Below are 14697 nucleotides of genomic sequence, written 5' to 3'. Positions count from 1 at the left end.
ACTCTCCCCCCCCACTCCGTCTCTCTCTCCTCCTCAACCCTCCCTATCATCCCCCTCCTCTCTCTCACCCACTCTCTCTCTCTCCTCTCTCTCCTCTCTCTCTCTCTCTCTCCCCCTCTCCCCCCCTCTCTCCCCCCTCTCTCTCTCCTCCTCTCTCTCTCTCTCTCTCTCTCTCTCTCTCTCTCTCTCTCTCTCTCTCTCTTCTCTCTCTCTCTCTCTCTCCCCCCTCTCTCTCTCTCTCTCTCCCTCCCCTCTCTGTCAGGTTCATACTGTTTTGGTCGTGGGCGACATCTGCCTGCTACAGATGTGCACACACAAGCTGCCACCGGCAGCCTTAGACTCAGAGACCTCCTGTCTCTTTCTCCAGGAGCCGTCTCCTACTAGGACCCTCCTGACCTCCCAGGCCAGACTTCCTGTCTGCCGGGCGGAGCTGTCTCCAAGTCTAAGCACTGACCCCTATTCCTGGGATCATTATGAGGCCAGCACACAGGTGTACAATTAGCAAGCCTACCCAAATCAGGCATGCACTGCTCCTATGCACCTGTAACATGGGGTTGCATCTCGAGAGAGAGGTATATTTATCTATCTCATCGCATTAGAGTTCAAAGTAATTGTCTAGAAAAATGTTGATTTTTTTTTTACTATATATGTGAGAATTGTCAGAATCGGCCAAGTGTTGAAGCGGTTAGCCATGAAAAAACTTGTGCGCATTTACAGTGACTGCGCGTGTCAGGTGTGTTGTGTGTTATTTTTTTCCCTGCCACAACGCTGCTCCTTCTGAACGCGTGTTTGTTTACCCCCCCCCCCCCCCCCGCGCCTCTAAACGCCACTGTGTGCATGGACACTCATGCTAAAATTGAGGGGCACTCAAAAAAAAAAAAAAAACGCAAGAAGCCTCTAGAAGTAGTGTTTTTAAAATGGCCAGTGTGCATGAGGCTTAAAGTGGTTGTAAAGGTTTGTGTTTTTTCACCTTGATGCATCATATGCATTAAGGTAAAAACACCTTGCAGTGTTCTGCCCCCCCAGCCCCCCCGTTTTACTTAGCTAAGCCCTGCATTTCCGTGGGCGATATCCCATGTCACACTCCACACGCTTTTTGGCTCTTAATTAGATGGATTGATAGCAGCGCAGCCATTGGCTCCCGCTACTGTCAATCAAATCCAATGACGCGGGGCCCGAATCATACACTCTGCTATGGACGCCGAGTGTATGGCACGGGAGCACGCCCGCAAGGTAAGCCCCTTGGGAGAGAGCTTCTTAGAGGGGGTTATCTATTGTGGGGAGGAGCCGCTGATTGACCCCAGAACAGGTGGATCGGGGCCACTCTGTGCAAATTAACTGCACATTGGGGCGTGTATGGCGTGTTTTATTTTTTATTTTTTTTAAACTGTACCTTTTAGTGTCACTTTAAAACGATCACCTCAGTAAAATGATTAATCTGTTTTGATGCTGCATTAAGTTGTGTTGTATTATCTCATGTATCCTAATTTGAATGTGTGGTCAGATGGCAGATGTTGAAAGTTCTCCTGGTAAGGAAGAAGAGGAGGAGGAAGATGATACCATGCAAAACACAGTGGTGCTGTTTTCCAACAATGACAAATTTGTACTCATGCAGGTAAGGCTTTATTCTGAGTATTTGTGTTTGTTTTTTTTTCCTTTTCTGTGTGTAGCACCAGTGTGTCTTAACTTTTATTTTTATTTTATTTTTGTCTGATTTCCTAGGATATGTGTGTGTTGTGGCAGCTTTGGACGCGGCTCGGAAGGGCATCTTTTGGCGTGTTCTCAGTGTTCTCAGTGCTATCACCCTTATTGTGTAAACAGCAAGGTAAGAAGAAACTGCTAATGTTTTTTTTGCACCACATCTTGAAAGTTACCTGAGCTTGCCTAAATGAGTAGGCAAAACACATTTCTTTTATTTCTTATGGGATTCATATTCGGCTTTAGATCATAACAGAATGGCACAATCATAAAACAAAACATGCCAAAAAGTAAACAAATTAAATTACCTCTGTTCAAAAGTCTGCATGCCCTTAGTTCGTAATACTGTGTATTTCCCCCTTCAGCATCAATTGCTGCGTACTATCTTTTGTAATAGTTTTCTACGGTAGGAGGCTGCAAATTCTTGCAGATGATATATATGCCCATTCATCTTGGCAGAATCCCTCCAGATCATGCAAAGTCTTTGGTCATCTTGAATGAACCGCACATTTGAGATCTCCCCAGGGAGGCTTAATGACATTAAAGGGTAAGTTCACCTTTACAGAAAAATCTGTATGGTGCACTTACAATGGACAACCCTCCTCAACCCCAGTGCGGGTACTTCTGGTGGGTACTGGTGGCCGGTATTGCTGGTGGCTGTTGCTCCTCAGGATTCCTGCAGGTACCGCTGGCTGCTGCTGTCCCCCAGGCGGGTATGACTGGTTGTTGCTGCCGGCTGTCCTCCAGGGTTGGTTACAGGAGCGCTGGAGGAAGCATGCGGCTGCAGTAGAGAGCAGAACCGGTGAATCCTGTATCGCAGGCAGAGTACATTTGGTATCACTCCGCCTGCGACAGAATACAGAAAGCATCGGCTGTGCTCCCTGTGCTGGCTCGGTTCCTCACACTGATGCTCAGGGATGGCGGATTGGGAACCCATGATCTGGGCTTGCCGTCCCGCCCTCCCAGAGCAGGAGAAGCGGGCCACATCAGAGGACGCCATGGGCTAGGGGTTGGACACCCCTGCCTTACGGATTTTCTGTAAAGATGACCTTGCACTTTAAGGTCAAGAGACTGTAATGGCCACTATAGAACCTTAACCTTTTTCTGCTGTAACAACCCATCTGGCCTTGTGCTTAGCGGCGTAGTCGTGCTGGAAAGTCCAAGAGCATCCCATGTGCATCTTTTGTGCAGAAGAATGCAAATTGTCTGCCAGTTTTTTTCTGATAACATGCTGCGTTCACCTTGCCATGTTTTTTCTCAAGATTTCCTGTGCCTTTAGAGCTCTCACACCCCCCAAACATCAGTAGGTCACCACCATACTTCACAGTGGGGATGTTATTCTTGTTGCTATAAGCCTGGTTGACCCTTCTTCAAATATAGCGCTTATGGTTGTGACCATAAAGCTCTATTTTGGTCTCCTCGCCCCAGATCGGTGTGCAAGAATCATGGCGTATCATGGTGTTGTCAGGCATATTGTGACCGGGCTTATTTGTGGCATTGGTGCAGTAAAGGCTTCTTTCTGGCAACTTGAGCTAAATTTTATCGTATTGTGCTGCTTGAAACAACCACACCATCTTTTTTCATCGTGATCAGGATTGGTATCAAGAGATTCCTGAATTTTCCACTTCATGAGTGATTGAACAGTACTGACTGGCATATTCAAGGCTTTGGATATCTTTTTTTATATCCTTTTCCATCTTTATGAAGTTCCATTACCTTGTTACGCAGGTTTTTTGACCGTTCTTTTCTGCTCTTCATGGCTTAGTATTTAGCCTGCTTTGTGCATCTATGTGAGAGCTAACAAATTGACTATACACACACTAATTGCAGTTTAAATGCCACAGATGTGGAAAATTAACCTTTTAGTTGCCATTTTAATCCATGTGTTGTGTTAAATTTGTGTGTCTGTACCAAGGCCAAACATTCCACGGTATGTAAACTTTAACAGGGCCATTTGGGGCGTTCTCTGTTATGGTTTAAAAAGGAACCAAACAACTATGTGATAATAAATGTCTTCATATGATCACTATCCTTAAAAGATTTTTTTTTGGCATGATTGGTCATATTTTCAATATCGATGCCAAAATTTCACAATTTCTTTACTGAAAAAATGTACTTTTAGTTGGGAATTGAAATAAGAAACATTGCTTACTATTGTGGTTCTGCAGGGATCATTGTAAGTTCTGTTGACAGAGCCTTGGAAAGGTTTTCTTATGTGTTAGAAGACAATCGGTAGCTTCTGATAGGCTGACATGGGCTTTCCCACAAATTGTTTATAATTTTTTGCATGTGTGCTTTTATATATCATTGTTTTGGAGTATTCCAGCAGTTTAGAGTGGCCGTGATACTGTGTGCAATCTTATAGTTCTAGGCTGTTCATTGCATCTGGTAATATGTAATGTAAGGGATATTCCCAAATAACAGTTCTAGGATCTCTCGTTTTGTAAAGCTTTCAGTCAAAATCTTGTCATTCATTCTTTTTTTTTTTCTGTTTTAAAAGCAAGTAGAATTTTGAAGTACTTTTTTGAAAGACATTTGTCAAGTCATCGAATGCACTGAGAATTTTCGTGGTAACGTTTGTTTGAAAATCGCCAGCTGAGCTTATTTTTCTTAATCATTTAGTACAGGGGACACAGTATTCATAAAGCCTGGATTATAGGCTGATACTTTCAGGGGATTTGATGGCGGTAAAGCTTTTGAATGTACACGTCCTGGGTGCCTCCTCTATAACCCCACTCCGTTTTATGCTAGTGTCTGAAGGCAATGAACCTCTTATCCTTCATGGAGAAATCACTCTTGGCTTAAATAGTTTCATTTTTATTATGATTTTATCTTCAAATTCTTAAACCATCTCACTGCCATCTAATCCCATTAATAGAAGCTATGTCAGAAGATCAGTGCAACCTCAGTTAAAATTTGGGAGCTGTTCTGTGAACCAACACTGTTTTTACAGCCTAGAATGTTGCGTCAGGCACTGAATTGTGCAATGTTTGTATTTTTAATTTAGGCTAAACTTAGGGTTTAAAGCAGAACTCAACTATAATCATTTACAGCCAAGGAAGCTGCCATCTTAGCCTCTGTTTGCTCTGCATTTGCCATGGTGCTGCAGATACGATCCGTTATGATACCAGCAATTTGATGGCTTGACAGGTCAGTTGAAAGCACAGTCATTCATGGCATGCCTTTATTGTAATGGTTTTGAGAAACCATTAAATTGGTGGGTTTAGTTCCACTTCTAAAGGGGAAAAAAAGCCTAAATAAGAGAAAATAAATGCACTTTGTGTGAGAATTGATAAGCTGCAGTATAATATGTTTTCAAGTTTAATACCATTTTTAAAAATTACTCTTTAGTTCTATTTTAATGTACTAAGTAAAAACATAAAAAAAAAGTTTTAGTGAATTTTTTTTTCTCTCTAATTTCAGATTACAAAAGTGATGCTACTTAAAGGTTGGCGTTGCGTGGAGTGCATTGTCTGCGAAGTGTGTGGTAAGGCCACAGATCCCTCTCGCTTGCTTCTGTGTGATGATTGTGACATTAGTTACCACACTTACTGCCTGGACCCACCTCTTCACACTGTACCAAAGGGTGGCTGGAAATGCAAATGGTAAGCTTTTTTTATTAGTTTACCCATTTAATATTCTGAATGTAGTAGCCTTGTGTTGACTTTTTTTTTTTAAAAGACTTATTTTTAGGGGAATTGTGTTGTAACCTGTGGTGTTCTGTCAAAGCTTATCTAGCTATATGGTTTAAAAGATTATTATTCTTACTTTGGAAGTTGGTATTTATAATAGAAACCTGTACTGAGCGCCATATGGAGGCTGTTATTTCTAAAATACTGATGATGATTTTAGCTGCCTGGCTCTTTGGTTTGAGAAAATCATTCAAACCAGATAGCAGACCAGGAAAGTCAGAGCTCCTGTCATCACACATGTAATCGGGGACTAGGATAGAACTTCACCCAAGTATGACGGCCAGGAAACGAACAGTGGCAGCCTGTATACTTAAATCAAATTTCTTTAGAAGTGGAACTTAGAGGAGTTCCCCTGGAAAAAAAAATTAAAAATTAAGTCAGCAGCTAGAAATACGGCAGATGCTGACTTTTAATAATCGGACACTTACCTGTCCCAGGGTCCAGCGATGCGGGGGAACAAAGCCCTGCTCGTCCCCCCCTCCTCTCGGCACCGGTATTCTAACTGTGGGCATCCGGCTGTGGCTTCACAGCTGGGCACCCACTGCGCATGCGTGAGCGGCGCCGCTCGCCGTGATTGGCCACACAGTCATCTGGCACGTGTCCCAGATGACTGAAGGAGGCAGACTACGAGGGACCCCCTAGCAACAGGCATTTAGAGGTGAAAAATGTCCCCCCCCAAATGTTTTTTTTTCTTTTTTTGGGGGAATTTTAATTAATTTTTTTTTCTTTTTTCTTTTCTGTGGATCACCACTTTAATGTACAAAAATGCGAACAGGCTGGCTTTTTATTGCAGAAGAGATATGCAATGTCTCTTCCACAGTAAAGTAAACTTACTTGCCTATTCACAATCCTCTGTGGAATGAATGTATGTTTGTTGAATTTTAAATTTTAAACGTTCTTACACTATCGGAAATTTGTCAGGATTGACAAAATGTGTCTGACCTCTGACTGCAAGTAAGCACCCTGGAAGCTGGAAATTGCTGAAGTGACACCAATACTCCAGTGATTTCCTTTTGCTTCCGGGTCCTGTGTTGAGAGTGTGGCCTGATACATTGTAAACACAGGTCAGCTGCTTTGCACAGGCACTGTTCAGAGAGGGGTTTGCATTTTCTGAATTAATGCAAATCATTTTTTTCTGATTAGACGAGGTGGAGATGGTGACATCACTGCCCTACCGCTCCACCTTGTCCAATCAGCAAATGCTTTGCATTCATTCATTCTTTGAATGACACCTGTGCTGAGCATCCAACCCCTTGTGTTTCGTGAGCTGAGATGTGGCATTAGACCTGGAAGCAAGTGGAATTCTCTGGACTAGCGGCATCTACTACATTGATTTCTGCTTCCAGGGGCATCAACCAGGTATGGTATATACATAGTTACATTGGTCCAAGCTAGACATGTATAACATACTGATGCCTGGAATTATTAGTTAAAGTGGTTATAAAGGCAGGAGTTTTTTTCTTAATGCATTCTACGCATTAAGATAAACACTTCTGTGTGCAGTAGCCTCCCTAATACTTGCCTGAGCCCATCTTGATCCAGCACTTTTGCAATGGACAAATGGAGCTGTGGCTTGGCTCAGGTGCCCCATAGCAAGGGGGAGGGGCCTGGAACGCCAAAGAGGGACCCAAGAAGAAGGGGATCTGGGCTGCTCTGTGCAAAACCACTCTACAGAGCAGGTAAGTAGAACATGTTTAAAAAAAAAAAAAAAAAAAAAACTTTACAAATACTTTAACCATTCTGATGGGGAAAAAAATGTAGCGTTAGATGATATATCAGAATATTCAAACTGCACTCTACTTTTGTTATCCTTTATAAATGTATGAGTTCTGCCGTATGTTTGATCTCTGCAGTTCTCACTGAATATTTTTAATCTTAAAATATACAGCAGGAATATGTTTTTCTATATATGGTTCACCCTAGGTTGCCCAAATTATTTTGGGGGTTTGTTTTTTGTTTTGGTTGTTTTTCTGTTCTCCAGCACACTGCAAGGAAATGTGGAAATAAAGATTGCATGTTGTTTTATGGGCATTTATTGTAATTTAATAGTTTAAATTGCTCTAGACGCTACACATCGCTTCAGTTTGATTTAAACTGTAGACATTAAAACGTGTTTTTGTCTTGCAGGTGTGTTTGCTGCATGCAGTGTGGATCTATTAGCCCAGGCTTTCGTACGGATTGGCAGAATAACTATGCACACTGTGCACCCTGTGCTAGTTTGGTTAGATGCCCAGTTTGCCATCTCAACTACTTAGAAGGTGATCTCCTGATCCAGTGTCAAAACTGTGAAAGGCAAGTTTTTTTTTTTTTTGGGGGGGGGTTTTGTCCTGTATTCTGTTGTCAGTGTCTTTCTTCAGTCCCACAGTTTGAACAGAACCTAAAATGCTTATTTCTTGCTATTGTGTATAGGTGGCTCCATGCTGTGTGCGAGAACCTGTTTACAGAAGATGAGGTAGAACAGGCAGCAGATGAAGGCTTTGATTGTGCAGCTTGTCAGCCATTCATTGTGAAACCACTTCGTATGTATCATGTTTTGAGGGTCTTTTGTGTGTGTATTTTTAGTACGACATTGTGTGGTGGGAGGAGGAAAACATTTTTTTAATTTAAACTTTTTTTTTTTTGCACATGTTCCTTTAGCTCCTATAATCCTTCCACCCAGCCCAATAAAGTTTAAGGAGCCAGGTAAGTACTATTATATGGAATTACTATTTTTTGTGCAGCATTATTCCATAAAATTAGTAATTTTCATGTGTTTTTTTTTTTTTTTTTTATAGTAGAGCCTCAGTATTTCCGATTTGAAGGCGTTTGGCTGACAGAGGCTGGAATGGCTTTACTGCGCAGTCTCACCTTATCGCCCATCCAGAAAAAGAAACCTAGGCGCTCTCGGCTAAGTACTGGTGGAGAAATTTTTTTGGATGGCTCAGAGCATGGGGCATCTGAGGAAAGAAAGGATGATGCAGAATGTGAAGAACAGAAGGCGGAAGGTATGCTTGTTGCAACGGGATGCTTTGGTAGAATGCTGTATAAAACTTTTGTTATTGTATATCACAGGACACAAAGCGGCTTTAAAAATCCTTTTGAACTAGGCTATGTGTCATTTACATTTAAACCAAAAACCCATTTTTTTTTTCATATTGCAAAAAAATTGTTGCCCAAGCACATACAATCCCCCACCCCCACATATGCACACATGTACGAACGTAAACGCACACGTCTGGGGCACCTGCACAGGAAAAGAGCAATTGCAATACACATGTCACACATTGCCGTGCACGCTGGAGTGAAAGCAATAATTCTAGCACAAGGCCATCTCCGTAACACTAAATGGGTGACTTATAGGGGGCTTTTGAAGCGCTGACTATAGAAAATATAGGATACTGAAGTTTGTCCCCATTTCATTGGCCCACACAAATTTAAGGTTTGGCATGTTGGGTATTTACTTGTTGTAACCTTGTCTTTTTATATTTTACCAAAAATGTGGGTAATTTATTAAATTTGCTTGCCTTTCAATTCACTTTAGTGTGTTTTACACAGAAAATTTGCGTTTTTTATTTTTTACCTTTTCGATGATGTTGCATACAAAATCGGAACTACTGCTACTGATTTGTTTTTTTGAACAGGTTTAAAAAACAAAACAAAAAAAAAACCTCTGACAATGAAAAGGTTAAACACGTGCCCAACATCGTAAACTTGGGTATATTGCTTTTTGATTTAAGCCAGGGTATAATACATGCCTCGTGAAGCCTTGCCCATCTTTGTTCAAATGCAGGCAGGTATCTCAGCTCTCATCTTTCTGATGACCATTCCTCTACTTATTTACCCTGCCATCAGTTATGCTGGTGAGACGGTGTACATGGAGTCAACAGAGCTTATGCGCCTTGCTGACAGCAGTTTGACTACAAGGATGCTGTGCTTGACAACATGTTTTGTAGTCCAACTGAAAGCAGGTGCACAAAAGACTGACAGTGCTGCTGGTAATTGCAAGAGACTATCTTAGGGTTGTCAGCCTGCAAAAGGGAGTGAATTGCATGCTGCTAAAACTGCCAGCTCTAGATAAAAAAAAAATGGAAATTTAGTTACAACAGTAACAACAGTTAACACATACATGCATGAAAGTGCACTTATGAGTTTTAGTTTTAGGGTTTATATTCATTTTAAATGCTCACTGTTTGTGTGCTGTCAAAACTATTGTTGCACTTGTTAATAATTTGTGTATTTCAGGGTGCAATAATGAATCCATGGAGTGTGACATCAAGTTAGAACCTCCTGGCAGCCCTGACCGAGAAGGTGGAAAGGAAATGGACATGGGAAAGGGAAATGAAGATTCTGAAGATGTGAAAAAAAAGAAGAGAAAGCCGTATAGGCCAGGTATTGGTCCTACTGAGTTATTTTGATTGTATAGTTACTATTGATTGTCAACTGACTAATACGATTGCCTCCCAGGTATTGGTGGCTTCATGATTAGACAGAGAAAAACCCATACACGATCAAAGAAAGGGCATGCAGCTTTCTTGGAAGCCTTCCGTGAGAGCCAAGGCCAAGACCAGACTCATCCAGATGATGGTAGGGCACCCTAAGTACATGTGTTAACCAAGAAACATAGTACAGACTGAGGTTTATTAAAACACAAACTGTTTCTCTGATGTAGAGTTCCCTACTGACTTTGTCACTTATATCTGCTTCCATAACATTTTGTATTTTTAAGCTTTCATTTTACGAACAAATTTTAAGTTGTGAATAACCCTATTTTGTACATGGTGACTCTAGTTCTAGAGATACCCGCAGAAGGTGTTGCTGAGCCAGGACCTACAGAGGCAGAGGAGAAAAAGAAACGAAGAGGGCGAAAAAAGAGCAAGCTTGAAGACATGTTCCCAGCGTACCTTCAGGTAAAGTATTTAGTAAGTAGTTTGAGGGATACCTCTCCATGGTCACATTTTAGTGGGTACTCTGTTTGCAACACAGAGCAATTTATCTTGTCCGTTCCAAAAAAATCTGAAGACAGACAGAACCAAGCACAAGCACCCTAAAAACATTTAATGTTAGATTCCTAATATCTAAGGGATACTTTCCTTAAAAACTTCTCATCACGCTCATAAATTATCCAGAAGGAAGTTGAGATGGGACTATATCTACTGTAGTATGTAACATTATGAGCCACCTGCTTTTATCTCAACCATTAAAATGTAGTTTGATACTTGTCTTGGTTGGAATTAGTATGTTCACGACCATGTTGTTGGATTCTTTTGCCATTGCAGACTGTAGGGTATCAGAAAAAATAAACTGATTGCAATAAAGGAGTAGCTGGGGGTCAAATTGACACTCATTTTCAACCACAGTGACAGGAAAATTTGGAAATAGAAAACTTCTTCGTCAAAGGAATTTTCAGACAGTGTATGTGGTTTTCGTTCAGAAATGACATTCCTTTTAAAAACAGAATGTTAAAAACAACAAAATTCTTTCATTCAGCGTACAAAGCTTTTTAGTCTGAATATTCTTATCTGAAAATTGATCCATGTGGCCAGCATAAGGCTTGTGCACACCTATACAGTTTGCTTATGATTTGTTTCTGTAGTGCTTTTTGCGGTGCGTTTTTGATGTTTGCGCATGTGATTTTACGGCAATTTGCATTTTTGCATTTTTTTGGGGCAGATTATAAAACACAAATTGCTGCAAAAACGCATTACATGCTTTTCTACAGCTTCTCCATTGAAGTATATTGACCCAATAAAGCACCATTTTGAGTTAAAAGTCCCTGACCCTTTCAGATGTGAGCTTGTCCCATAGGAAACAATGTAAGGAAACTGTAGTGCATTTCTGCAAAAGCACCAACTAACTAACACGTTTAGTAACATAATGGGGTTAAAAAAAAACTAAAATTAGCCCTTTTATAGTTTCAAAAAAGCAGATAATCACTACTGTAAGGGGTTCATGTTTTTACTGTAGAACAGTGAAAGTAATATTTACAGTAGCGATTTGCTCTTTTTGTACTATAAAGGGCTCATTTTTAGTTTTAACCCCATTATGTTACTGGCCGATTAATCGATTATGAAAATAGTAATCGATTGGTTGTCGATTGATCGATTAGTTGTTTCAGCCCTAAACTCCTCCTTGCATAGGGGTTCGGTAAAAACGTTTAAAAATGCATCCTCGGTTACTTTTTTTTTACATTTTTGTTAAATCCCTAATAGGAAGCCTTTTTCGGGAAGGAACTGATGGAACTCAGCAAACAAGCTCTTCTTGCTGCTCGGCCTGTGCCTCAGAAGACAAAAAGTGTGCAGAGCATACAGTGTCCAGCATCCGTTGCTACAGCTCAGAGTTCACAACCCCAGCAGCCAGGCACAGGTAAGAAGGCATGCACAGTTGTTTGATGGTGCACGTTATGTCTGCTAATGACCTAAAACTGAAGAACTAAAGGAGTTTAGCAGTGGCTGTGGCTACAATGTGTTTCTCTCATGACAGGGTTATTTTTCAAGAAACATGAGACAAATGTGGGCTACCATTGCTAACTTCTTTTTGTCGTTCATTGTGGGACACAGGAAGTATTTAAACACTGGGTTATATTACCACCTACATGAGGATTGGATACTGGGGGGGGAAACCCCAGCAGTTCCAATGTCTGCAGCCTGGAATCATGTTCTCCTCTTCCTTTACACTCTGTTCTGTCTTTGAAGTTCTCTTTGGCTTTATCGGATTTGGCTCTGAAACATCAGCAGGAGACTGAGGTGTTGCAGTCTACTGCTGTCCTGCCTAAATAAGAGAAGACTGACCTCCGATTCACACCGTGGTCACCACTCTCAAATTAGAGTATTAGGTTTAACTATCCATTCAGTTTAAAATAGAAATGAAAGGCAAAACATATTTTTTTATGTGTGTATATATATATATATAATTTTTTTTTTTCTAGAAGTGATCACATTCTCTCTGTTCTCCACTGCATAAGAGCTGGGGGAGGAGAAGCAGCAGCACATGAAGCTTCCCAGTGAATGGCTGTGCAATGGGAGCATGTCAGACAGTCTGATCATTGGAGAACATACTGCACTAAGTTCCCAGCATAGAGAACAGACTCCAGTGTGTTCAGTGTTTAATAAGAAAGCAGAGGGACTGGCAGGAACACCAGGGATTTCACATAAAGGAAGCAATACAAAGAACAGAATACTTTCTCATACAATTACAGCCAGCATATATCGGGTATATGACGTTTTCGGGGTAATAAACACTTTAACCACTTACAGACCGGACCATTTTGCTGGTCAAAGACCAGACCACTTTTTGCGATTCGGCACTGACGCTTTAACTGACAATTGCGCAGTCGTGCGACGTGGCTCCCAAACAAAATTGACGTCCTTTGTTTCCCACAAATAGAGCTTTCTTTTGGTGGTATTTGATCACCTCTGCGGTTTTTATTTTTTGCGCTATAAACAAAAAGAGCGACAATTTTGAAAAAACGCATTATTTTTTACTTTTTGTTATAATAAATATCCCCCAAAAATATATAAAAAAAACTTTTATTTGCCTCAGTTTAGGCCGATACGTATTCTTCTACATATTTTTGGTAAAAAAAATAGCAATAAGCGATTGATTGGTTTGCGTAAAAGTTATAGCGTTTACAAAATAGGGATAGTTTTATGGCATTTTTATTAATATTTTTTTATTTATTTATTTATTAATTTTTTTACTAGTAATGGCGGCGATCAGCGATTTTTATTGTGACTGCGACATTGTGGCGGACACATCGGACATTTTTGACACATTTTTGGGACCATTGTCATTTATACAATAATCACTGCTATATAAATGCTATATAAATTCCTGTGTAAATGACACTGGAAGTGAAGGGGTTAACCAGTGGGTGGCAGTGTAGGGGTGTGTTACTAACTGTGGGGGGGTTGGGCTTTCATTTAGTGAACACTGATCTCTGCTCCAATCACATGGAGCAGAGATCAGCGTCACTAGTTGCTAGGCAGAATGGAGAAATGCTGTTTACACAGCATTTCCTCCATTCAGCCGTCCCGTGAGACGATCGCGGGTATGCCCACGGCGATCGAGTCCGTGGGACCCGCGACCGGACTCACGGGGGCCCCGACCGACACGCGAGCGCGCCGGCGGCGGCGCGATGGCAGGGCGGCATTGAAGATTGGACGTACCTGTACACCAATATGCCTGCCCGTGCCATTCTGTCAACGTACATCGGCGTGCGCTGGTCAGGAGCCGGTTAAGTGCTTAACTGCGGAACCCTTGAGAGAGAGAGAAAAAAAAAAAAAACTCTTGACTTACATGGTTTTCGATGGACATGTCTCTTCACATTCTTTACAGCATTCTTATGTGTCATTAGCAAGAGTCGTCCACCTTCCTCAGTGAAAGCCTAAGGAACAGACTGCATAGTCATCTCGTTCTTTGACTTTAACGTCCCTTTTTGTTTTTTACACCATCAAACTTAATGAGATTCTCCATGTTTGCCCTCCTTTCCTCCCACCAAGGCCTAGCACCCATTCTGTCAAATCTTCACACAAGTCTTCTTAAACAAGGTGTGCCCCCAATTTCCAGAGTGGGGGGGACCATCTTGCATCTAAGGCACGTCTGTACATGAGATAGTAGCCCAGAGCTACAAACTGTAATTGCGTTCTGTGCCACCTCCTTGATTTCTCATCTTTAACCCTCCTGTGTCACTGCACATATTAGCAGATTGCCGTTTTGTTTTGGGGCCCCTGCTCTACTACTTGGTGGTCCTGCCCTTTTGGCCTCTTGTCTGCAACTAAAGTATACACAAAGGTGCTGTTCCCAGTATTGGCCTTGGTGTGCTCTTGTGGAATGTATACTCAACCTCCTGTTAAGGGAACAATCAGCATGGGCTTTTTACCTGATGCGCATTGTCCTGATGCGCGGCTGCAGAGATTGGGAAATGTCTCCCTGCCTGTGATTAGCGCAGTGCCGACTTCCTGACGGGCTCTGCACGTGGGGTGTGCAAACACGCCTGAGCTCATCCTTAATCCTGAACCTTGAGAAATTGCAGCTGGAGCCGACTGCTTGATTGTAATATCTGAGTCTGGTCCTGAACACAGCTCAGGCCAAAGTGTTCCTTCCACAGTGGAGACCTCACTCTTTCATCCAGCTCCCTACTTTTGCATGAGACTCCTAGGCCCGATGGTAACCTTTTTCATAGCAATTTAACTTGCCCAATTTCTCACTAGAGCTCTGCAGCATTATATTTTGCCATAATGGGATCATTTGAACCAGTCTATGGGCAGACCGATTCATCTTTTGCTAAGTATCAGTTTGTCCCTGGATTGGTGTCTTGGGAATCCAGCTC

At 41.7% G+C, this 14697-nt stretch overlaps 1 protein-coding gene across 2 annotated transcripts in view; it reads left to right on the top strand.

Annotated features, from left to right (window-relative positions):
* KMT2D (lysine methyltransferase 2D) overlaps positions 1-14697 on the top strand; it is a 210520-nt gene that overhangs the window by 93436 nt on the left and 102387 nt on the right. The window contains exons 13-23 of one of the 2 annotated variants that reach the window (XM_077483335.1): positions 1505-1632; positions 1723-1825; positions 5122-5303; positions 7518-7682; positions 7800-7909; positions 8028-8072; positions 8165-8374; positions 9612-9758; positions 9834-9953; positions 10158-10276; positions 11579-11732. In XM_077483335.1, the coding sequence (XP_077339461.1) occupies positions 1505-1632; positions 1723-1825; positions 5122-5303; positions 7518-7682; positions 7800-7909; positions 8028-8072; positions 8165-8374; positions 9612-9758; positions 9834-9953; positions 10158-10276; positions 11579-11732 (1483 nt within the window). Of the gene's footprint in view, positions 1-1504; positions 1633-1722; positions 1826-5121; positions 5304-7517; positions 7683-7799; positions 7910-8027; positions 8073-8164; positions 8375-9611; positions 9759-9833; positions 9954-10157; positions 10277-11578; positions 11733-14697 lie in introns of those variants that run through there. The other variant, XM_077483334.1, reaches the window with a different exon arrangement.

This window comes from Lithobates pipiens, unplaced genomic scaffold, assembly GCF_037356315.1.
Source record: "Lithobates pipiens isolate NorthernLeopardFrog02 unplaced genomic scaffold, aLitPip1_a1.2 Scaffold_16, whole genome shotgun sequence".
Lineage (NCBI taxonomy): Eukaryota > Metazoa > Chordata > Amphibia > Anura > Ranidae > Lithobates > Lithobates pipiens.
This window is presented reverse-complemented; position numbering and strand designations above follow the sequence as displayed.